The 26,983-nt window shown below is 34.2% G+C and overlaps 1 protein-coding gene across 15 annotated transcripts in view; it reads left to right on the top strand.

Moving 5' to 3' along the window:
• The window catches only part of LOC100114017 (alpha-(1,6)-fucosyltransferase), a 244,389-nt gene that overhangs the window by 135,941 nt on the left and 81,465 nt on the right, over positions 1 to 26,983 (top strand). For all 15 annotated transcript variants that reach the window (XM_032602095.1, XM_032602090.1, XM_032602094.1 and 12 more), the window contains one exon: positions 20,996 to 21,205. In XM_032602095.1, the coding sequence (XP_032457986.1) occupies positions 20,996 to 21,205 (210 nt within the window). The remainder of the gene's footprint in view (positions 1 to 20,995; positions 21,206 to 26,983) is intronic.

The raw sequence follows: 26,983 nt of genomic DNA, 5'->3' as shown, positions 1-26,983 counted from the left end.
GGGAGGGCTGGCATCGTATGCGTGATATAGCTGTTGTTTAAAAATTATTTATAATTATTTATAAATATACAAATAAAAGTCACCCATCGATGACAGACTATTTATGACAGTTTGTATTTATGCTGTTGTTTAAAAATTATTTATAATTATTTATAAATATACAAATAAAAGTCACCCATCGATGACAGACTATTTATGACAGTAGCGGTCGTAAATCATGTTTATTAACCTTATCAGCTACTGTTGATATAAACATGGGCTTCTGTTTATATAAACAACTGGCGCCAGCCACGCGACTGGTGACGTCACTCTAGGTTACGCCCAGTCTCTCCATACCAGCCCATATACTACTAATAACATTTCTAAATTTGATAAATTTTAAACTTTAAAAATGTTATAAACTGCAGAAAAATAACAAATTAGAAAATATGTTTGATTGCACAAAATGTGAAATACGTAAAAAAATATAAAATATAAAAGGGTAGACATCTGTAAAATCTTGTAAAGCATGCTTCTTTATGGTTCTCTATTTTTTTCAGTACAATTTTATAGCTAAACAGCTAAATTTCTTGTTTATTTTGGTAATTTTTAGAATAATCCAATTAAGGCTTTTCAGAATAAATTCAATTACAACGCGGGCTTTGTTCGGATTACTTATGAAGTTTAGTAATATTTGATCATTATGAACGCCATATGGAATTGACGTAATCGAGTTAACCCATTAACGTCCAAAACAGAGAAATTGTAACTCTGTTTTCAACCGTAAATCTATCACATATTCCACGAATATATTCAAAGCAAACATACTTTTTCTGAAGTATTTTTTTTCTACTTTCCATTTCTGGTATCAGAATTGCGTATTTTTCACTCAAAAATTCAATATGGCGACGTTTAAAAGAAAAAATGCAAAATTTCGATACTTTTTTTTTTAAATCCAATTTCTTGTTGTGTTAACGTTGAGGATGGAACTTTATTTTTCAACTATGAGTGCATAAATGAGTTGTACTTTAAATTCAGTTTGGTCCCGAATCCAGAAATTCAATATGGCGGCTAGAAAATGGTGCCTGAAGCGCAAAATTTTGCCCAAACTTTCACGAATTTTTTTCTCGAATATAATGCATTCGACGAAAAAATCAATAAGAATAAAAAGTGCTTAGAATCAATCAAGGAATATGTCTAAATTTTTTCACTGAGTTTTGAGCAACTTTTTTATTTTTGCCAATTGGCAATTTATGACAAATTGGAAAATTTCATCGAATCGTCTCGAAAAAATTCAGATATACTTCTTGGTCAATTCTAAGTACTTTTTATTCTCTAACTTTTTCTTATATAACGCTTTGTTTTTGAGTAAAAAATCAAAAACCTTAAAATTCTTAAGATTTTTTGAAATTCAAAAAAAATCAAAAACTTTAAAATGTTTTGTTCCATATGCACTTTTTGGTCAATTATGAGCAAATTTACTTCAAATTTGTGCCCGAGTATCTGTCACATTCCAGATGATATGATTTTCGCATTGAAAAATCCATTTATAAATATATTCATTTTCCAATTTAGATTGATCATTCGTATAATTATTAGAAGTTTCTGCGTATGTACTCACAAGGAAAGGTACCCAACCCGAACTCACCGATTTTGATGATTTCCATATATGTTGTAGAACATAAAAAAATAAGAGACACGTATTTTTTTTTATCGGCTAATTTTCACTTTTAAGGGGTAAAAACCTCCCCTAAAGTTAACCCCCAAAAAGCGTTTTTTTTAAATAGCTCGGCTTAAAATTAATATTTTTCAATGAAACAAATTTGAGGTTATTTCTTACAAAAAGAGCAAGTATTTCATGGTGATTTGAAGAGTAAGGGTAGCATCCCCTATTTTTTAGGGGTTGAAAACATATTTTTTGGCATATCGAAAAAAAATTTTAACTTTCAAAAAAACTTGTTTACAAATGTGTGATCTTTGTAGCCTGTACATGTGAACTAAAGAGCCTTAAACCCTAAACCCCTAAAGAACAAATAGGCTAAATGGTTGTGCATTTTAACCAAACGACTCCAAACCCCTAACCTCCAGACAAGCCGAAGGCCTATGCTTTACCGTAGACACGAGTATAGACATATTACCGATATTTTATTCTATCATTTTGTATGTAACAAATAACGTCTCGTTTTATGTTTCAATCAAAGATTATTTATTTTTCTGCTTTTATAAATTAGCATAATTTCAAAAGTAATTTCATAAATTATAAAGTATTTCATAAATTGCATAATTATATAATTTTATAAATTCAAAAAGTCCACACTTTTTTGCAAATGAAAAAACATAGGTTAATAAAATTAGTTTATCAAACTCTTTTGCGTTTTGTAATAAAATTTAATGTTGTCAAACTTGGGAGTTTTTCATTGTTACAATTATTTCGTAAGCCGAAAGTTTTTTAGATGAATTCTCGAAGTAATGATTATTGTATCTATAGTAAAATATTTACAGTCTGGAATTCCATAATAATACTATTTGCTACGATTTAATGAATGTATCAAAAAATCTAAATTTAATAATAAATATTATTCTAATTATTATTATTATTTTTCATTATCATTGCTATTATCAGTATTACTGTTATTATTGCTATTGCAATTATGCTTATTCTTCTTCTTCTTATTATTATTATTATATTACTATGATAATGTTTGTTATTGGTAAAAATACATAAAAGAATATTAATACTCGAACTTCATTTGCAATTAAAGAACACGTTGTTATTGAAAGGGAATTTTATATGCATTCATTAGTTTAATGAATGTTATCGTACATTCAATGATAATTCCACAGATAAATGTCTTTCACTCATAAAAGTTGTTGACAATATGTGCGAATCAGTATGTTCTTTTTTTAGATTGTTTTCATCGAGTGTTTACCTCAGCTGCCTGTGTTATTTTTTAGGCAGTGAGTGAGTTTTGTGGGTATTCTAGTTCAATGCTGGAAAGTACGAATAGTACGTCTTTTTGTTTGTCAGTGGTATCATACAGTTGTAGAAAATTTTCTTTAGTGATTTTATATAGATTTACATTGTTCAATTTCAAAGTGAATAAAAGTTGAATAAAACCAAAAATAGAGTTTTCCGAACATCACAAAGTGGAACGAGAATTCTTCTCCAATGCATAAATTAATGATTTGATTCAATTTACATTCACTCGTTTTATTCTGGTAGAAATGTAGCAGTCGTGCCTTACATGCAAAAACACAGCTTGTATAAATTTTACCGCTTGTTTTCATTTTAGATTGAAAAATGAAAATTAATCCGTTAAACGTTCTAAACTTATTATTAGCATACTTTCAAGCGTTAAACATACCAGATAGTGTCACGAATTATCACGAAACAGAGTTGGCCGAAAAAATAAAAGAAATTTTAATAGATGCAACACATGATTTCAACGATGTAGAAATGATTACTGATGACTCTTTGGATTTTCAAGAAGAGTATAAAGACCATAATGTGGAAATAATTGAAGATGAAGTGCAACATCATTTTCCTGATCCGGATATAGCACCAACAAATCAATGTACAGCAGATAATGAAGAACTAGATTTTGAATACAAAAAAAGAGCTGTAGAATTTTGGAGAAGTAGCAAAACGAAGCAAAATTTAAGTCTCAAAACAGTGCAAAACAGATTCAAAAAAGTATCATCTATTAGTCAGCTACGTCGTTGGGCTCATTCAATTAATAAAGGTGGCACGTATAGAGAAAAAGTAGCACAAATTTGTCAGTATACCCTGGATAATTTTCAAGCAGCTCTCGACAGTGGTTCAATTATCCATGATGAAGATATAATTCGATGGGCCTGACAAGCTAAAAAAGAAATTGGTTTTGATGATATTAGATTCAAAGCTTCTAAACATTGGTTACTCAAATTTAAGCAAGCACACCGAATAGTTTCTAGGAAAATAAATAAGTTCATAACAAGAAAAACACTAGAAAGTAGTGCAGAACTTACGGCTAAAGCTGAAGCATTTATCGATGACGTTAAATCGTGTATACCAAGGATTGGACTCGAAAATTTGTATAATACAGATCAGAGCGGATTTCAGCTAGAAATGCATTCTGGAAGAACATTAGCAGTAGAAGGAGAAAAGCAAGTGCAATGTCTGGTACAGTCAATTTCAGCAACAACGCATAGTTATACTATACAGCCACTAATATCAGCTACTGGACAACTGTTGTCACCGCTATTTCTTGTTTTAAAGGAACCAAGTGGCAAGTTTGGCCCTATTGTAGAACAAAACATATTTAGACCAGAAAACGTGTACGTGGAAGCATCCAAATCTGGAAAATTAACAACAAGTAAGGGAACTAATAACAATTTTTACATTGTAATATCGTTGATCAGTTAATTAGTAAGTCGTTTAATTGCAGATCACTTCAAAATCTGGTTGGAAAAAATATTTTATCCCTATGTAGGCCATCACTCAATACTATTACTTGATTCTTGGAGTGGTCATTGTGACAAAGTTATAGAAGAAACAATGCCACAAAATAAAATTATTAACATAAAAAAATTCCAACTGGAACCACAGGAAAAATACAACCACTTGATGTCTATGGATTCCGTATTTGGAAAAACTTTGTCCGAACATTTTCTGATAATGTAATGTTAATGGATCATGATATGAATTTACATGTGAGAAATAATATAATTAAACTTCAATCATTGGTTCACAACCAACTGTCTTCACCGAGATATATAGATTTGTTTAAATATTCCTGGTATAAAAGCGGTTACGTCAATGAAAAACCAGATAAATTTGATAATCCTATAGATTTCAGTTTTGGAAAGTCTTGTGCAACACATTGTGAAATAGAAGGGTGCACAAACATTGCAATTGTACGATGTGGTTGGTGCAAAAAAGCATTGTGCTTTAAACACTTTTATGAGGACTACCATTATTGTAAAAACATCGTAAAATAATATATTTTATGCTCAATACAAAAAATGCACTATGGCAAAAGATAAAAGATTGTAGATTATTATTATACTCTAATATTATAAACAAAAATACATTATAAGTTGAATTTACAATAAATGAATTTCAATAACATTCGGATAACAATTTCTACGGAAATTATAAAACTGCTTCACACACAGAATTTTCTTGTTTACAAATTTAGGAATTTGAGGTGGTTTGGTTAAAAAGCACAACCATTTAGCCTATTTGTTCTTTAGGGGTTTAGGGTTTAAGGCTCTTTAGTTCACATGTACAGGCTACAAAGATAACACATTTATAACAAGTTTTTATGAAAGTTAAAATTTTTTTTCGACATTTTCGTCCACCACATTGGTTCCGCCATTTTGAATTTTCAAAATCTGATATCAGATTTGCAAAGAGCGATCTCGAAAACCCTTATATTCAAACCTTCTACAAAATATTATGGATTGAAGTATACTTATAGTTATTTTGTGTTAGGGGTGGTTTACCCCCTAAAGGGTAATATCTATGAAAAAATCGAAAAACTTAATTTGTTTATTATAGATGTTTACAAATTTTTTAGTCGTTTAAAACTTTTTTATTATATAAAATTTTTTTTCGATATTTCCGTCCTATTGGTTCCGCCATTTTGAATTTTCAAAATCTGATAACAGATTTGTAATCAGCGACCTCGAAAACCTCTATATACAAACTTTCTACGAAATATTATGTATTGAATTACATATTTACAGTTATTTTGTGTTAGGGGTGGTTTACCCCCTTAGGGGTAATATTTATGAAAACACCGAAAGACGTCAACTAAATTTTGTTATTAAGGATGTTTAAACATTTTTTCCAATTTTTTTTAGTCGGTTTAAACATTTTTATTATAAAATTATGCCAAAAAATATATGTTTTCAACCCCTAAAAAATAGGGGATGCTACTCTTACTCTTCAAATCACCATGAAATACTTGCTCTTTTTGTAAGAAATAACCTCCAATTTGTTTCATTGAAAAATATTACTTTTAAGCCGAGATATTTAAAAAAAACGCTTTTTGGGGGTTTACTTTAGGGGAGGTTTTTACCCCTTAAAAGTGAAAATTAGCCGATAAAAAAAATACGTGTCTCTTATTTTTTTATGTTCTACAACATATATGAAAATCATCAAAATCGGTGAGTTCGGGTTGGGTACCTTTCCTTGTCAGTAATAAGTTATCAATAGATTCAGAACCAGAATCTTCGTCACTCTGACCAGAACTGCCCGAATCATCTGGATTAGGTACCAAAATATTATGATCATCGTTATCATCAGAATAATCTTCTTCAGACTCTGATTGAGATTTTACATTTCTCCGGCGTTTTGGAGCCATTACAATTTTAAAACTTGAAAAGCTAAATACACAAGTAAAATATTAACGCTAATATTTAGAACACTAACAGTATAGTAGACAAAGAGTGAAAAAACTAAAGATTCTTCAAAATCGATTTATGAACATTCAATGATGATTCACTATTTTGAAATTCAGATAAAAACATTACAAAAGCTTTTGGCAAAATTCGGCAAATTGAATATAGTAATTAAATTCAGACTTTTTCGATTGAGAATTCAATATAGTTTATGAAACAATTCCAAAAGTTGCATAACTCAAATTTTTTAAGGTTTTTGATTTTTTACTCAAAAACAAAGTGTTATATAAGAAAAAGTTAGAGAATAAAAAGTACTTAGAATTGACCAAGAAGTATATCTGAATTTTTTCGAGACGATTCGATGAAATTTTCCAATTTGTCATAAATTGCCAATTGGCAAAAATAAAAAAGTTGCTCAAAACTCAGTGAAAAAATTTAGACATATTCCTTGATTGATTCTAAGCACTTTTTATTCTTATTGATTTTTTCGTCGAATGCATTATATTCGTGAAAAAAATTCGTGAAAGTTTGGGCAAAATTTTGCGCTTCAGGCACCATTTTCTAGCCGCCATATTGAATTTCTGGATTCGGGACCAAACTGAATTTAAAGTACAACTCATTTATGCACTCATAGTTGAAAAATAAAGTTCCATCCTCAACGTTAACACAACAAGAAATTGGATTAAAAAAAAAAAAGTATCGAAATTTTGCATTTTTTCTTTTAAACGTCGCCATATTGGATTTTTGAGTGAAAAATACGCAATTCTGATACCAGAAATGGAAAATAGAGAAAAAAATACTTCAGAAAAAGTATGTTTGCTTTGAATATATCCGCGGAATATGTGATAGATTTACGGTTGAAAACAGAGTTACGATTTCTCTGTTTTGGACGTTAATGGGTAAATTGAATCAATAAATTTTCTAAAATGGCAGGTATTTCAATCATTTTCCAAAAGGAATCAGTCTATTTTATCTATTTATTTCTTTGAATCCATGAATCAGTATACACGACCAAAAATGTTTTTAGCAGGTATAAAGTAAAGATACATCCATCTAATTATTTAGGTTTTAAAGGCATTTGGTTTTAATCAAATGTACTGAACTAATAGAAACCAAAAGAAATAAGCTTCGTGTTCAAATTCAGTGGCTCAAAATTCATAAAAATAGCCTTCGTCAATAATTTTCCTCTAGACGTAAATTTCTTAACCGTGTAAATCAGATATTTTGGGTGGTTTTTGAGGCTAGGGACGAGCGCTTGAGGTATCGGTAAAAAAGACGGCCGGTTTCGTGTTCAGCAGCACAAAATACATAAAAATACTCTCTGTCAATAATTTTCCTCCCGTCGATCACAGGATAAACCTCTCAACTGCGTGAAAAAGACATTTTGGGTGGTTTTTTGAGGTTAGGGACGAACGCTTGAGGTATCGGTAAAAAAGACGGCCGGTTTCGTGTTCAGCAGCACAAACAAAGCTGCTCGATTACAACAATATCCAGTTGAAAAATTTTAGGGAGATAATGCTAGAAGTTACTTTTTTGCATAAACTGCTTCTACGCGAAAATACGTCAGATGATAATTTATGCATTTCAATATTTGAAGCAACTTTCAATCACGATGATTTTTTTGTAGGTGCAGTAGTATTTGAGATAATCTAAAAAAACCATTAATTCGTTGTTATTATTGTTAATAACAAACAGAGAAAGTATTTGCTAGGAGGAAAACCAAGTTATTTTTAATAAGCCCTATAAATATAACGATATCGAGTTGAAAAATCTAGGGAACAATTAAAAAACACAGTAAGGAAGCTGTCGTCTGAATTAGTATATAAGTAAGACGTCTCTATCTATATCTTCTGAATTCTGATTGGACTATTGGTTTATTCTATAATTTTAAAACCGGTCCTGTGTACTAGTAGCTATAACTAGTTTTATAGAATGTTGGCTGTATTGAATATATTTATTTATACTCGACGGTAATTAATTCACGTGGAACGTTTTTGAAATCGTGCTTTTGGTTAGTTAGAATTTATCAACCTGACAATCTGATTGGAGCATAAAATCAACAACTACTAGCCGATATCACTTATATCAAATATTGCAAAGATCTTTAAAAGAATCTTATACAACAGATTATATGAATTTGTACAAAAACATAATATCATATCAAAACATCAGTTTGGTTTCAGAAAGAAAGTTGGTTTCAAAGACTCGTTAAACTATGTTTCTGAAGTTTTATGTAATAATATCGATAAAAATATACCAGCAATTGTTATTTTCCTCGATTTGGCCAAAGCCTTTGATACTGTCGACCATAAACTATTACTTAAAAAACTTTATTGTATAGGAATAAGAGGGTAGGCTCTGGATCTACTTTGATTCTACTTTCTTCTGATATCTATTTTTAAGTTACCTTGAAAATAGATATCAGACTTTCAAAATAGAGGATAGCGAAAGCGATAATCTATTAATAAATACTGGTGTGCCTGAGGGTACTATCTTATAACATGAACATTAACTTAATAGTGATAGATAATTGGCTGGCTGTACATAAACTATCGCTGAATGCGGATAAGACAGTATGCATGACCTACGATACTTATTGAAATTGTGTACCGACTCAAATAGAAATTAAAATTCAGTATAGATTGATAACTAGAGTGGAGAATCACAAATATTTGGGTATTATCTTTGATTTTAATCTAAAGTGGGGCAAACACATACTTTATGTCATAAAAAAAAAAACGAAATATCTGATATATATTTTTTATAAGCTTGCGAACATCATATCAACACATACTTTAAGAATGATTTACTATGCATTTTTTCATAGTATGATCAGCTATGGAAACATAGCATGGGGTGGTGCATATAAGATTTATCGAGATCTAGTACAGAAAATAAAAATGAAATCCTAAAGTTAATAAATAAGAATAGTCTTATTATAGATGAAAATCCTTTAAACCTAGAGCAACTCTTTACTCCTGAAGCTCTAAAACACCACTACGATGATCTCAAAACGCAATTTCTGGCTTCTACGAGTGTTACTGGAAATAAGAGTTCAATCATACCTAAGAACAAAAAAAGTGTCAGCGATAAAAATAGCTATAATAAAGCTATCCTGACGTATAACGCGCTGCCAAACAAGTTAAAGGTAATAGATTTCAAAAAATAATCTGGTATAAATTCAATTAAACATTGGATTAAATTAAACTGTTAAAATTATGACATTAAAGTGACAATACTTTGTTAGTCATTGTATAAGTATTTTGTATAATAATCTTGTTATTGCGTCTTTCTCTTTACTAATAGTAATTTGAAATCAGATATGTATATATATATATTTTATATATATATTTATTTATAGTTTTTTTAGTATTTTTTTTAATTTTCTATATATATTCTTGTATTGTACTACTAAGTATTTTGTAACAACAGCTTGTAAACAGGTAACTGCGTTTACCTCTGCAAGGTATGGGGTATTTTACTAACTGTAAAGTACTCTGTACTAATTTATCTGGTAATAAATTGAAATTGAAATTGAAATTGAATGATTTTTTTGTTCGATTGCCATGTCTTACTATAGGAAGTGTTTGTCTAAAGTCACTAGGCATAACGATGATTTTCCCTCCGAAAGGATTGTTATTGCTACACAAATTTTGTATTTATTGCTTATTATTTCATCTGATATTATAATTTTAACATTTTTCTAAAACATTCCATATTTTGAATTAAGACAAATATTATATGTTGTTTGTTCGTTAATGTTAAATGGTAATTTAAACGTACTATGAACGGCTTTACCATTAATTAATAAATTTGCAGCTATACCTGTCCATGCTTTTGTTAGAAACGTTATATTAAATATTTAATAATAACATTGTGTAAATAACTTTTTCCATTACCACCGGGACCGTCGACGGAATATAATTTATTACCAAAATTGTCGATTGCGCCATTTATGATCCAGAATCTACTTTAAAAATACAATTTTACGAATGACTTATGTTTTACAACAAATCTTACCTTTTGTATCAGATCATGCAAAACACATACTATTAGCAAGATAAACGTATTTACCAGTTGCGAACGTCACACCGTCGAGTCGATACGAGAAATCTCGATTAATGTGGCAAAGCCCTGAGTGAGCGGAAGAATCAAGCAAGTCGACTTGTTGTTGACGGCGCACTATGATTTATTTTGACTTAGGTTTGGACAAAATTAAGTAGCGTCTCTTAGGAGAATGGTGAAAGAAAACTTACAACAGCATTGGAAAGCTTAAGGATTATAGATTAAGGGGAAATTAGTCGCGTTTTACAAGCACCTCATTTACACCGTCAAAATTCGCCCCCAAAATCAGAAATTTGTATAAAAATGTACATTTTCTGCTTTCTTGTCTAGAAATAATTTTTTTTGTTTAAGTCGATACAAAACATTTTTTCTATAGTTTTTGAAGTGACGAATAAGAATCCATTATTTAAATTGAGCTAAAAAATTTTACAACCCTTAAATTAAGGACTATTTCAGTATATAAAGGTTTTCTAATTTCCGTTCTTATGCATCGATTTGCTTGAAATTCGGACAGTAGGTGGAGAATATCTTAAGAAGCAAATCTACCCGATTTGTTTTTCGATATATATTTTTAACCATGGCGTAGGTTTCTACCCCTTTGTGGAGGTGGAAAATAATTTTTTCAAAATAATCCCACAAATCTCTGGATATACTTTTACATATAATCCCGCAAATCTATAGAGCAATTATTTTTTTCAAGGAAAATATGTTATATTCATTTTTTTTTTGATAAACCAATACTTTTTGAGCCGTTTGAGAGCAAATCATAATTATTCAATTAAAAAGTATATATTTTATTTCTGGTATAATATATAATGCAATGTAGTACAATATATTGTAATATAATGTAATATAATATGATTTATAGCACATTTATGACTAATTTGTAACGTTTTATTTCTAATTGATATAACTTTGTTTCTGCAGCAGCAGGAAGCGTTTTTAACAAGCCAAATTGCCTTTCAGCAATTTTTTATGAAATAATTCTTAATTGAATAATTGTGATTTAATCGCAAACGAAGTAATATTAGTTTATCAAAAAAATTGTATATAACATTTTTTGAATAAAAATAATTGCCCTACAGATTTGCATGATTATTTAAAAAAAAAATTTTCTAAACCATAAAGCATAAAATGTACATTTTTATACAAATTTCTGATTTTTAGGGCGAATTTTGAGGGTGTAAATGAGGTGCTCGTAAAACGCGACTAATTTTCCCTTAATCTACTATCCTTAAGATTTTCAATGCTGTTATTAGTTTTCTTTTATCCTTTTCCTAAGAGACGCTACTTAATTTTGTCCATACCCAAGTTAAAATAGTACATTGTACAACTAGGGGCGAAAATGGGCTTTTTCAAGCGAGGATGATATTTGATCACGAGTGGTAGTCGAGGGCGCCGCACAGTGGGAGAAAATGGACAAAATTCGAGCCACGCGTCATTTTTAATCGTAGAGCCATGATTTTTTTTAAACTCTTTAAAAAAGCATCAAGTTTTAGCTACAGGTGCGGAAATTATTGTATCACCTTCCCCTAAACCCATGCGACCCCTAGAAGCCACCCCTACAAAACCACAAGCAGTCTAACTCATCTATCCCAGGGAACAGCGAGTTAAATCGCTTTATTTTTTCTTAAAATAATTAAACCATACACCATGAGCCAACTAATAACCTAAATATCTACCCCTAACCTGCTTAACCCCTAGAAACCACCCCTACCAAACCACAAGCAAGAAAACATGGTTTAAAAAAAATATCTTTATTCATGTCGATTTTTCACATTGAAATCATTTAAGATTTAATGTTTAGAGCGAAGAAATCGTGTCCTCGAGACTTAAACTTCAGTGTCACAGTTTAAATTTTGAAAAAAAAGGTAAAAGCACATAAAATGGCGGCTAACACGGGAAAATCGTGCAAAATTTCCAGAATTTTTTACTTGAGAATGATAGACTTTAGAAAAAGTTCTTAGATTAAATAAAAAAATACGTTGAAATTCTATCAGAATTTTTTGAAGATTTCTCGAATTTATTATATTATAGTATAATTTAATATAATTAAATCTATTGATCATACGAGTGTTTGATGATTAAATATTTATTTTTGAATTTATTAGATTATAGTATAATGCATATTGAATATTAATCTTAGAACGAGTGAAAGAAATCAGAATGAGTTCCAACAAAAGGAAAGGGTTGAATGAGTGAAGGGTTCTTTTTAATTAACACACACGATTTCGCGGTACACAAAAAGCACTTGCTTTGGCGTAAAAACCCTCACGGTTTAGAGGGAAAAGCCTCAGCAAGTGTAAGCTTTATTGAAATAAGGAAAGGGAAACTATACAAATAAAAGAAAGAGAACAGTGACTCTAAAAGAGAAAAAAACTCAAGTGAAAGAACGCACGCAAACGCAAAGACGCGAGGTACCTTTTCCGCGCGCAGAGAGAGCTCTCTTACCGCAAAGACGAACGCAAAAACCGCCGCTGAAGAGGGCGTTGAGCAGGTCTCGTCGTAGTCCGACGCTGCTTCCGTCCTGGTCCTGGAGGTCTGGAAGCCGAGCCTGGGGAGCGAAAGGATGGTCCGCAACCGTGCACCAAGCGCGCCCCGACGTCTCGGGGAGCCAGACGCTTGGCACGAGGGCAACAAGGGGTGTGGACAACACGTGGACACCTTCGCCAACAAACCTTAACCCATTTCTTCCCAAGTGGACATTTTATAGTCGATTGGTTTTTCGCCTAGAAAATTGTCAAAAAAAGAAAGTAATGATAACCAAAAGCACTTTTCTTGTGTAAAATTTTCCGCTCTTTCCAAATCCGGAGTCAGAATTTCGGAATTTTCATCGGAAAATTTCAAAATGGCAGTTTGAATCTGGTGAAAATTCAGAAATAAATTTTTCAACATTTTAACATGTTTATTACAATTTGAACGGTTTCAACGAAATTCGTGATACAGATTCATAATGCAAATGATATTATTGTTGAAACATTTGATTTTTGCGAATTTTCCTCCAAGATTTTCCAAGATGGCGCTTGTGGCATCATGAAATGACCGCAAAAATCATATTTTTTTTAAAATTTTTCTAATTCATACCAAAATTTGTATACTTAGGTTTTTGAGGTCGCTGATGACGAATCTGGAATCAGATTTGGAAAATTCAAAAAGGCGGATCCAACATGGCGGACATTTTTTTCAAAAGTCAACCGATTTGGGCCAAATTTGACTTCCAGGGGTTTTTGGGGTCGCTGATGACGAATCTGGAATCAGATTTGGAAAATTCAAATTGGCGGATCCAACATGGCGGACATTTTTTTCAAAAGTCAATCGATTTTGGCCAAATTTGACTTACCGGGGTTTTCGGGGTCGCTGATAACGAATGAATTTGTTCAATTTCTTTCGACGTTTACCACACTAAAAGAAAAGAATAATTTCTTCCACCAAAAGCCATTATTTCAAAAGCAAATATTCAGAATTGAATCACACTTAGTTGACGTTTAGAAAAATTGTCGGCCATTTTGAATTCACCATGCTTATTTTTCCAAATGTGATTTCAGATTCGTTATCAGCGACCCCGAAAACCCCTGGAAGTCAAATTTGGCCCAAATCGGTTGACTTTTGAAAAAAATGTCCGCCATGTTGGATCCGACATTTTGAATTTTCCAAATCTTATTCCAGATTCGTCATCAGCCACCTCAAAAACCTAAGTATACAAATTTTGGTATGAATTAGAAAAATTAAAAAAAAAATATGTTTTGCGGTCATTTCATGATGTCACAAGCGCCATCTTGGAAAATCTTGGAGGAAAATTCGCAAAAATCAAATGTTTCAACAATAATATCATTTGCATTATGAATCTGTATCACGAATTTCGTTGAAACCGTTCAAATTGTAATAAGCATGTTAAAATGTTGAAAAATTTATTTCTGAATTTTCACCAGATTCAAACTGCCATTTTGAAATTTTCCGATGAAAATTCCGAAATTCTGACTCCGGATTTGGAAAGAGCGGAAAATTTTACATAAGAAAAGTGCTTTTGGTTATCATTACTTTCTTTTTTTGACAATTTTCTAGGCGAAAAACCAATCGACTATAAAATGTCCGCTTGGGAAGAAATGGGTTAAGACTATCGCCTCGAGGCACACTCACACACGCGCACAAATACACACACGCGAACGACGCGATCGCGAATTTTCCGCTAAACACTACCAACACGGCGCAGAACGAGGTGAACAGTGATAGCTCTGAGAAGAACAAGTCACTGGTTCACCGTCAGAAGACAAAAAAAATCGAAAAGCGTAAGGAAGCCAAACGTGCGAAGCGCTAGGCAGACCGAACAGGAATCCGCGCGCGTGGGCACTTCGCGCGCTCGCAAGCGGGGCCGGCGGCGCGCAACTTGACGCATGCGCGCGCGCTCTCAACGTCGCAACGGAGAGCGAGCAGCAGCGCGAAATTCAAAAAGCCTAAATTTACACCTACACTACTTGAACGAATAAAACGAACTGAACACATATAAATATTGATCATACGATTTTTCGATGGCTAAATGTTTACTTTTTGAATTTATTAGATTATAGTATAATACGTACAAATATTTATTTTATCATATTGAAAAAAAAAAAGTTTAAATTTAAATTAAGTTTTCTTCCGTCACATCTAAGAATATTTCTCTTTAGTAAAATTTGTTCTATTACGTCTGTTATAACATAAGGCATACGTGCGTTCTGTTGGTTCTAACTCTATGTATTTATTTTTTGTTAATTAATACAGCTGCGACTAAAGAATCAATCAACTTTTATTTCATATTTTCTGTTTCTACATTAATAAACACATGGACTTCAATTTTAATTGAGGATGTAAAATTACTTAACTTTTTCTTATATTTCATACCAGAAGTAGTGATTTTTAAGATTTATTTAGAAATGAAATAATGGATAGAGACATCATATTGATTTTCTTAATAAAATAAATACTTAGGTGAAAACGAAATGGTATTTACTTTGTCAATAATAATTTTCTGAAGGGGTATAAAATTTATTAAATAACTACACCGTAAAATTATTTAAGAGCTAAAATAATGTTACTCAATATAGAACACTCATATTTATGTGAATTAATATGGAATCATCCTAATGAGCAAAATTGTATTCTCGACATAGTTGTAAATGATGTAAAAATAAAATATGCACTTTCTGAACTACATACACAGCATCTAAGAAACCAACTCATTCAACCAAATCATTTTTTCCAAAATATAAACTAAAATGGCAAGATGTTTCTCGAAAGAAAGATGTTTTTAAATCGAAACACAAAGAATTTTTTGAAAATTCTTTTGTGATTCAGTTACTTGACGAAGCTTCAACGTCAAATATAAATACTTCAACATCAAATATGAATACTTCACTATTTACTAGTAATACTTCACGTACTTCTGAAAAATTTTCTAATGTTCGTAATATAGGTCGACCTCATATAAGTTATGACAAAGGATGTTCAAAAACAAAAAATAGACGAGCTCGTGAAATCTCTGTAAAGCATTCTAAAGAGGAGCTATCGTTGGCGTTAAAATTAAAAGAACAAACATCTTCAGCAGATAATACTACGGATACTATAGAAAATGTATTTAGTACCGAATATACAAATAAGTATTAGCGATGTTTATGGACTTAGATTTAACAAAACGAACATATGAAAAATTAAGGAACCACACTTACAATATGCATGGAAATAAATTATATTCACCTTATTCTGCAATCGTAGAAGCTAAGAAAGCTTGTTACCCTGAGCATATCACTTGTTCTAATAGTGGAGCGAAAGTTCGTTTTATATCTTTGCTAGAACATACTATAAAACGGATTCTAATGACTTTAGATAAAGAAGTATTAACAAATACAACGAAAAGTTTAATATTTGTGGGCAAGTGGGGAATGTATGGAGCTACAGGACAACAGACGACAACACAAAAATGGAATTTTGGTGATGTCGACTCCACCGATCTTGAATCAAGCGATGATAATTCTGTTTATCAAACTACAGCCACTGACGCATCTTTATTTATTTGTAATTTTGTACCTCTGCAGCTAAGGACTACAAAAAACGAAATTTTATGGGTTAACAAAAAACCTTCATCCGTGTTTTATTGTCGTCCAATAAATTTCAAATTTCTTAAAGAAAGCGATAAAATAACCTATAAACATTACGAAAATATTTCAGCATTGCTAAAGAAAATAAAAAATTATAACTGAATGTATGGAGATGGCATTTGACGTAGCATTTGACATAAAATGTACCATGATAGATGGCAAAGTATGCAATGTTTTAACTAAACAAAAGGCTTCTTCTCGCTGCAACATTTGTGGAGTTAGTCCTAAAGAGATTCATGATATGAATTTTGTCTTAAAACTTCAGGGCAATACAGAGTTTTACCAATGGGGATTTCCTATCTTGCACCCCTGGATTCGATCCATGGAATATATTTTACATATTTCTTACAATCTATATTTTAAGAAAGGATCATCAAGAGTTTCAGATAAAGATCTGAAAAAAGAGAGAAAATCGTTAGTTCAGCAGTCTTTAAAGAGTAAACTTGGTTTAACGATAGATGTAGTCGAGCAAGGTTCTGGAACAACTAACACAGGAAATGTGGTACGTTCTTTTTTTTGCCAAATCTAAAGCAGTATCTCAAATTATCGGTGTAGACGAAGAGTTATTAATTAGAATGCATGTAATTCTACAAATTTTATCTTGCACAAAAGAAGTTAATTTAAACGCATTTAAAAAATATTGCTTGGAAACTGCTAAACAATGCACAGAAATTTACCCGTGGTATAAGATGCCACCTTCTGTGCATAAAGTGCTAATACATGGATGTGACATTATCAGGACATTTGATGGACCTATTGGGTATTTTTCAGAAGAAGCACAGGAATCCAACAACAAAATATGTCGCCATGCTCGAGTTCGACTAGCAGAATGTATGAAAGAAGAAAGACGAATGAAGATATAATTCATTATTGCTTAGTTTTATCAGATCCAGTCATAAGCAGATTGCGAGATGTTGCAGAAAAAAAACTAAAGAATTAACTTCACAAGCTCAAAAATTTCTGATGAAATGATAATTCAGTAATTCTAATCCTCAATAAATGTCTCAACTTTGCTATGTAAAAATTATAAAACATTACAGATATAAAAACTAAAAAAAATTAAAAACAACAAAAAAACCTCTTTGAAGACTGCAACCTTGACGTGGTAAAGGGGCTTAAATCTGTTTCAACGCAGATGACAGTTCGTTCAACAATTACAGCTAACAAATAATGTGACTGATTTACTTGTAATAATGTCTTGAATTACGTGGTTATACGATTCTGCGTGTTTCCGGTCTGGCCTGTGGAGTGGGTTTTTATTATTTTAAGAAAAAATTAAGCGATTTAACTCGCTGTTCCCAGGGTTAGGTTAGTTAGCCTGCTTGTGGTTTGGTAGCGGTGGTTTCTAGGGGTTAGGGGTAAGAGTGGTTAGGTGGTTAGCTGGCTTATGGTGTGTGGCTTTATTATTTTAAGAAGAAATTAAGCGATTTAACTTGCTGTTCCCAGGGTTAGGTTAGTTAGCCTGCTTGTGGTTTGGTAGCGGTGGTTTCTAGGGGTTAGGGGTAAGAGTGGTTAGGTGGTTAGCTGGCTTATGGTGTGTGGCTTTATTATTTTAAGAAGAAATTAAGCGATTTAACTTGCTGTTCTCAGGGTTAGGTTAGTTAGCCTGCTTGTGGTTTGGTAGCGGTGGTTTGTAGGGGTTAGGGGTAAGAGTGGTTAGGTGGTTAGCTGGCTTATGGTGTGTGGCTTTATTATTTTAAAAAGAAATTAAGCGATTTAACTCGCTGTTCTCAGGGTTAGGTTAGTTAGCCTGCTTGTGGTTTGGTTTCTAGGGGTTAGGGGTAAGTATTTAGGTTATTAGCTGGCTTATGGTGTGTGGCTTAATTATTTTAAGAATAAATAAAGCGATTTAACTCGCTGTTCCCTGGGATAGATGAGTTAGACTGCTTGTGGTTTGGTAGGGGTGGTTTCTAGGGGTCGCATGGGTTTAGGGGAAGGTGATACAATAATTTCCGCATCTATAGCTTAAACTTGATGCTTTTTTAAAGAGTTTAAAAAAAATCATGGCTCTACGATTAAAAACGACGCGTGGCTCGAATTTTGTCCATTTTCTCCCACTGTGCGCCGTAGGCATAAACATGTGTCCACATTCGGTAAATCTTATAATTTAACAATTATGGAAAATTTATATGTCAAAAGTTTTTGACAATATAAAGCTTTAGTAAAGAAACGAAGAATAAAAATAAATCAAGAGGAGCGAAAATGGTCATGACCATTTTCGCTCCTCTGGATATCCGATTCTCCGATTATTGTAGGCTCGTTCTACCTATATAGGGAGTGAAAATGGATTAATTTATACATGTATTGTGATCAGGGACTCTCGCTCTACGTTTTGTGCGACGCTCGGAAAACCCTATTTTCGGTCCACGTTATAGGCGCCGAAAATGGTCTTTTTTATGCACATGTTATGTTCAAGTTCGAGGAACGGGCTAGCTAACCGTCAACTTTCGCGCGAGAGCGATCATCGTCACCGTGCGCGCAGATTGGTCCTCCGCATGTTCCGTGCCAATCAGCGAGGACTGATGCACGGCTTGTTATCCACGCGGACTGCAGAGAGAGATAGAGAGAAAGAGCTGTCAGCAGACTACATTTGGAGCTGCGGCCCGCCTTCTGCTGCATGAGCGCGGTTTGTGTCTGAACGTGTGAGCATAAGCCCTGCGTGACAACATTATGCGCGGGAGGCGTTGTTAATCACTGCGTTGTAAGGAAGGGCTCGGCGAAATACAGAGTACGATGAAACTGTACCTATTGAGTGTAATTATTCTCCTTTCTCTCCCGCGTTCTCCCAAATGATGGCGATTCCGCTAAATTCTTCGAAATAAACAAATCTTAGTGCAGGTAAGGCGCTAGTTGTTGCACACCTATGTTGGAAGTCACAGTGTCACAGAGTAATGGAATAAAATTAGATATTTCTCAAAAGCGCAAATAATTTTATTTTTACCTCGTAAGTATAAAAAATGTGGACTTGAAAGTACTCTAAAATAGATAAAACATTCAGACTTGAATGACATTCAAAAGAATTGAAATCGACGCTTTTCAACTTAGTATTGAAAAGTCTGCAGAGTAAATTATCGTTATACCTACACAGCTCTATATCAAAATGATGAGCACTAGACTCTTGGCTGGGCAAAACTATCACTGACTAATTGTCGGATTATTTGTGTTGGCAGAGCTTTGAGCTTTCTCCTATGTAGAGTCTGCGGTTCTCCTCCTTGACATCACAGCTGAATCGCCCCTTGTCACATTAATAGACCTTGTCGGCTTAAGCAATGGTAAACGACAAAACTGCTGCGTCGTAGGAAACAGTTTGATGGTATAGGAAACCATTTTTAGGGAAAAACTTGTTAAAGAACTACTGAACCACAATTCCTTAATTTGGAGAACAATCAGCATATGTGGCAATACTTTTGTTGACAGTGCAACACTCGTCGCGTACTGCTTCGCGGATCTCGACTATTCAGGATAAGAATATAGAAAACGGGAGAGAACAGCAAAAAAAAAAAAAAATAAATAAAACATATTAAATCGTTTCTATTTATCTTAGTGCATTAATAAATTCTCTAATAAGTATTCTAAACTATAACTAAAAATCACCCTTTTTTTCATTTTCACCGTCAAAATTTAATTAAACGGAGGGTAAATTATTATTAATATTGTAACAAGGCTAGTTTTCGGGGAGGAAAACTCGATAACACTCAATCGAATCACAATTCCTTGGTGGTGCAGAGAACTCTCTCGACGCCTGTGATTTGTCTGCTTTGCAACGCAAGTGCAGTTCCTTGTGCACAGCCGGCTTTTTAGATAAGCTCTACAGTCGACCTATGCAATACAAAAAGAGCTGAATTCTATTTACTTATAGTCGCCGTTCTCGGTAGGCGTGCACCACACTAAACACACTTGCACACACTCTGTGCTGGTGATGGTTTCGACATACTTTCAGGAGCCGGCGTTCTTTCGTTCCGACGCTGATTCATAGGCCGCCGGCATCTCCTTCTTTTGTGACAGGAGTTGGCCGAGACATCCTCTTCATGCGATCGTACCTACTCTCACACTTTTGCACATTATCGGTAGTCGTTCGTTGTAGTCTTATACATGAGAGCTGACGCGTTCGTACTTATGCCCGGAAGATATCTATCTCTTCAACGGACCGTGACTATTACGCGAGTCTCCGAATCTGGCCTCGCGCTAGCTCAGCGTCACGTTTCAACGATTCTCGAATCTATCCAATTTCGTGCCTCGTTACAATGTGCATAAATCAATTTTATTGTTACAAGTTTAAGCATGCAAATGCAAATGAATGCACGAAACGAGGCGGGAGGCGCTTCTTACCTCGTCTTGTAAACTGACTGTCTCGCATAGCCTAAATAAATTAATTTTGATATAAACATGTTAAAAAATACTTGTGAATGTATAAAAAAGATAACAATTTTCAGGTATTTTATTAATGGCGAATTAAATAAAATTAAGAAGAGTTTAGACAAGTACAATACATATAATGATCTAAGTGCTACTTTTAATCTTGTTAATGAATATAAAAAGTCATTAATTACCAACATAGACAAAATATACCAGATTGATGGATACACCAAATGGCGAGAAAAAGAAGCAAACGATCTATCAAGCTTGGTGCAACAACGTTTTAGGTATGGCATTTATTTACACTCTTATTTTTGTCAGTATCTTAGTACTGAATATGTTTTTTACAATTTTAAAAGGTTATTGTTACGTCCAGACTACTCTTTATTAAATAGTCAGGAACGTAATGATATTGTGCAAAGGCTGTAAATATGTTAATCCCGCCTAACACTCTCACTGTTAGTAGATGTAAATAAGTAACTTACCTTTTGCTTTGTTTGGCTAATCTCGAACACGTTTGCTCGTTCGGAATCAAGGTTTTAGTAAATAACTCTGAATACGTTAAGTATCGGTTGAAATACGAGACGGCCAATTTATTTAGGTTTGATTTTACAAGAGTAAGTACTTTGCAAAGGTACGAATGATGCGTGATATAGTTTGAATGTAATGGAATATAATTTGCCGTCAATTGTCGAACCAACGCGTACGGTATCTGCGACTGACTACGAACTGTCGTTGTAAGCCATACAAGGCTTATTTAAGACCTCACATCTTTCCAAATGTTCGATTTTAGTTTCGCAAGGTGCATCGGGCGAGTTTTACAAAATTGTTTAGTTTGCACTTCGCAACTCGACTCATGACCGACACTGACAAACTGTAACACATTCTGGCTGCAATGAATATGAGATTTAACAGTTTTTGTCAATTTAGATCATTTTCAGATATTTTAATTGTAAATAATTTTTTATGTGAATATACTTTGAACGACGTAACATTATTATCGTAATAAGTATGTAGAGTTTTTCGTCTATATATGATTGTCGTCCAGGTCCCAAAAAATCTGTTTGATAATATTTATTAGTAAAATAACATCCATTTATCACTTTATTTATTTCTCTTAGGTTTATAATATACGACCACTCAAGATAATATTATATGTAATTCTATTTAAGGTTCCTAATCTTGTACTTGGATTTATAAAGGCAAAATTTCAGATCTAATAGGTATAGGCACACTGATTAGCGGCAACCTTTTCCCGACTAAAATTGCTTTTTTAATTTTTGCATTTCGTTAATAAATATTATTTGTTATACTGGTTTATTTACTTATATTTGGCTACTTGTAAGTTTAGCCAGTCCAACATCAACGAACATATTCGATGTGTATACAAGTGCGCAATAAACTTAAGAAATTTACGTCATATTAACTATAAATGTCTGTGTCTGTGTTCGAAATGATTCAACTCACAACACACCTTCAGCCCTAACAAAAATTTATTTCGTCAAACACACAAGTTCCTTGCACTACGTAGACGCAATAAAATAAGTTAACAATGTTGAATGTAATGATTTCGATCTGAATGACGTGTATATGATTGTACAAAGAATGATGGAATCGCTGTTTAAACCAGCTTTATGATTTTATAACACAAGTGATTCGACAGCGGTTATTACCATTTTGTGAAGACCTTGCTTGGTATAAGGAGTGGCTGCGTAAGTTCTACAAATAATTATTTATTTATTCAGAAACTAGCATAAGCTCGAAATCTTTTATTGTTACTAGAGGTTTTTTGGCTAATGTAACGCGGACAAGTGGACGTTGAAGTGTCCCAGGTTTATTCGGACGATTGTCTGTCCGAGCTGTCCACTAGAGCGAACAGGTTTGTTTTGTGCGGACGGTGTTGATGTGTCCGTAGTTTCGAATAGGGACTCGCGGACTCCTGTCCTCAACTATAGAATCTCGGACGGTGTATTGTCACGCTATAGATTCGTGGACGGTGGAATGTCCGCAATGATGTTGCTTACTCTAACCTTGTGGTGGCTTATGGTGTAGATAGCAAGTTTACTTTCTCCTTCTATTCTCTTTTCAATAATATTTTTAGAGAAAATAGGTTTACCCGCGGACCGACGGATGTAGACTAGCAATTTTTATAGACATCCAGCATATAATTGCGCAGATAATTTTTTTTTTTTCATACTACTAGATTAGATATTTTATCTTGAAAATTGCTAATATTTTGCTAGTATAAGCATTTATACATACTAAATTGTGAAATTTCTCTCTTTTGTGTAGCCTGAATATCATCGTCGTCGAAACTTGATTTTCTGATAATATGGAAAGGATGGGCACAAAACGAAGGAGTGTAAGAGCCAACCCAATTGCGTACTCTGCAAAGAAGGCAAAGGTGGGAAAAGTGACAACGCAGCTGGTAGCTACGCATGTCCAGTTTACCGAGCTGCAGTAAAGCCATTGATAGAAAAATAAAATAAAAAAGGGCAGTTAAATGTAAACCATTGCGCCACTGCACAGGACCTACTGAGCTAGTATGTCCGTGAGACAGAGATTGGCATAGCCATCGTCTGTGAACAATACAGGGACCTAGACGAACCATCGTGGGATATGGACTGTACTGGTAAAGGAAAAGGGGGGCACGCTGCTTCCTAGGAAAAAAATGACAAGACATAAAGAAGGATTAGTGCGCGCTAAAGTCGCAAGCGTATAGCCTTACAGCTGCTATACTTATCCTAACGCGCCAATGAAACAATTCAGATAACTGTTAGACCGGCTAGTACAGGATGCCGTAGAAAAAAAAAACGCTATTGATAGTAAACGATTTTAACGCCTGGGCAGTAAAATGGGGAAGCTAAGCACGAACAAAAGAGGACTAGCGTTATTGGAGGCATTCGCCCTTCTTGACTTAGTCTTAGGGACATTTCTGCTGTCTCGAAAAGAAATACAGTTATACGGGTCTGCGAATGATAAGGTCAAGCAGGTAATTGGAAACATTACCTAAGCCTGCTGTAATGTCCCACGTTTATACTCTTAAATTATATATTTGTACATCCTGCGAACCGGCAACCGTGTGAGCACGTAGAGAGTGCATACGGATCGCAGACGCATCCGACTGCGACATTACACAACTAAGCGCCGAAAATCGGCGCGAGTGCTCTGACCTCTGTGTCAGCACTCCTCGTGCGCGTAAAAGACGACTACAAGGCATACGCATCGATCCTTTGTGGCGAATGCTAATTGGACTACCACGATCTTTTTCATCTAAATTTCATAACTGCGTGAATCTGTACCGAGACTTTAAAAACCCCGGAGCCGACCAACGCAGTGCCTTTTTGCGTAGTGACTTACTCACTGGCGGCTACAACCGATTCTAAGGTGAAGCGGCGGTGTTTGCTAGTGTTAGTGTTTGGAACGTGCTAAATCCGTCCAACACCTTGGGAGCGTGCTGAATCCGTCCATTGGCATAGCATACACCGGAGAGCCCTTTGAACACAGATCAGTACCACAGAGAGAAGTACAAGCTAAGGTCCGTCGAGTGGAATATCCGGCGTTAGCAAGAGCAGTTGACCATCCCTATTTTAAATTGACACGTGAACGCATGTAGATAATACAGTCAGCATCTGCCACAAAGGGTGATTAGAACCATCAAGAGTGCGCAGGATATTAATAATAGTAAGTTGTTAAGATAGATCATAAGTACTTTACAATTAATAAATAAATAAGACTAAACTTACTAAATACAACTGTAAAACGACAACATCCTAAGCTAAATATAGCGAATCTCTGTCAACTCTGTAAACTGAACGTCTGTAAAGTGCTCTGGGCCAATAAAAACATAACAATCAATATAAATAAAATCCTTGTGTATTAAATTGATAATAATAACTAAACCTCAATCAGAACAAATAAATTCGAATCAGTTTCGCAGTAACGACGTGCAGGTAAGAGTACTTTACTTGTGGACTAACCATCAGCATCCACACACGAAACGAGTTAAGCGGACATAACGCAGAGTCCGCAGGACACTGAAGTGTCACAAGCGACTTGCCTGCAACGACCGTAAGTACAGCGGACATTCACACGTCCGCCAAACGCAGTCTAGGACAGAATACCGTCCGTTGTCCGTGTACTTTAGTAACAGAACAGGCTCTCGAGCCGAAGGCTAGTTCTCGCGTATAAATAATTATTTGTAAGACTCGCGCAGCCCATCCTACTATCTAGTACACTGAGAGAAAAATTATGGACTCGTTGCTGGTGAGTCCCCCATGGAGTATATCCTGCGCGAACAGCCTGGAGTAATTCCAAGTGCTGCCGCCTGGACTGCGAATAGCACTATGGAAAAATTGCAGGCGCTCTCTCCCGCCAATAGTTTCAAGGCGTAACCCCAATTATCGCGGCAGGCTCCTTGGAATTTACGGACCACGTGCATGAACGCGCGACAGCACTATTGCTTTGGATTGTTTGCAGGTTTTTCGCAAAATTACGATTATCGTATAATCGTGAGTGTTTTGTGCATTAGATAAGACGGAGGAAAAAGCAGATTTTCATTCAATTAATGCCATCAACTGCTGCTAAAATTATTAAATTAGCTCAGACTAAAAAAAGAAATATTCTCATTAAAGAAATTTTTAAAGTAAATTCAAATTGTATACAAAAAGCTAATTATAATATTTTTATTATAGCATGCCAGTCAAGAATTGTCCCTCCGCAGAAGTAAACTGTGAGATTTTCTATTGACTTTCTATCTTAGGTCACCGTTCTTGAGAAATTGATAAATTCTTCAATATCATTTTATATGCATAATAAAAGCTCTAAAAGGTTGAAATCGCATCCAATATATTTAAAATATAACTTTTTAATGAATTTGCAAGTATATAGATTAAATAAACTAATTTTTAGAGGAGTTCCTATTAATTTTGCTTTTGTCGGTGATTTGGTCCAAATTTCAACTTTTTTATTAAGAGACCTATAGAAATAAAAAAATACTAGTTAATTCTTCATCAAAGCAAGATAAGAAAAGGCATCTATAATATTTTCTGTAAACCTAATAGTTTTTCAATTAAAAATCAGACAAATTTTGATTTTGCCAAGTTTGCATGAGTTGAATATGCGACCAAGTAAAGAAGTGAGTACCGGCAATGCCTTGGAAATGACAACCTATGAAATGCCGTCGCTGCCTCTGGCCTGAGAGTCGAAGCGTGATACTGCATCCAACACGTCCGATTCTGTTATCTCCCTGAAGTTGAAATGTTCGGGATATTTAAGACTTTCAAAAGTCCGCAGAAAATCATCAACAGGGGGAGCATGTAAGTCGTTGGAAATTCCGCTAAAATGGCTTTTTAAGTACTTCAAGAATAAGCGAGTAGAGATGTTTCCTCTTCTGGTAGTAATTCCGAGATTCTCTGGCTCTCTCCATATCTTACCGACGTCGATCAGGGTTGACAGGCGTGAATAATAATAATTCAGCCTAGTCTTCTCGACCTGTCTGTGAGCATCGTCTATAGCAAGTCTATAATAATATAGATCCCAGGGTAGATAAGTTCTGCGGAACCGCCTGAGTAGTCTGTTTCGTTCAGTCACAAGGTCACGAAGACCTGTGGTAAACCACGAGTGACGCTTCGGTCCTGGGGTCACAGTGCGTAATGGAGCGAGATGATTCATGGCGTTTGTAAGATTGGCGTTTAGAATATCAATGCAATCGTCAAGTGATGTGGTGGCAAGAGATGACCAATCACATGTGCTAAGAAAGTCCCTTAGCTTCTCAGTACAGATCACTTTATAATTTCTGTAAGAGTATGTTTTGGGAGCGTTGCGTGGAATCTGTACATCGAAAGTGGCCGTTGATGAAGGGAGTATCTGTCCCCCAGTGCGATAGCAGGCGATCCTGCTCATTTATTCGACAGAGGTCAAGCCAGCTGTCAAAGTACTGTTTATGGTGCGTAGCGCCATAAGGGACCGACAGAAGAGAGCTTTCCTCGATGGATCCTTTGATGAATTAGGCATCTTTGGACGAGGAAAGTCGATCAGCGTTGAAATCTTCCATGATGACCTTC

This window comes from Nasonia vitripennis (genome assembly GCF_009193385.2).
Source record: "Nasonia vitripennis strain AsymCx chromosome 4 unlocalized genomic scaffold, Nvit_psr_1.1 chr4_random0010, whole genome shotgun sequence".
NCBI classification, from domain to species: Eukaryota; Metazoa; Arthropoda; class Insecta; order Hymenoptera; family Pteromalidae; genus Nasonia; species Nasonia vitripennis.
The sequence above is the reverse complement of the archived record's forward strand: the minus strand, read 5'-3'. Positions and strand labels throughout refer to the sequence as shown.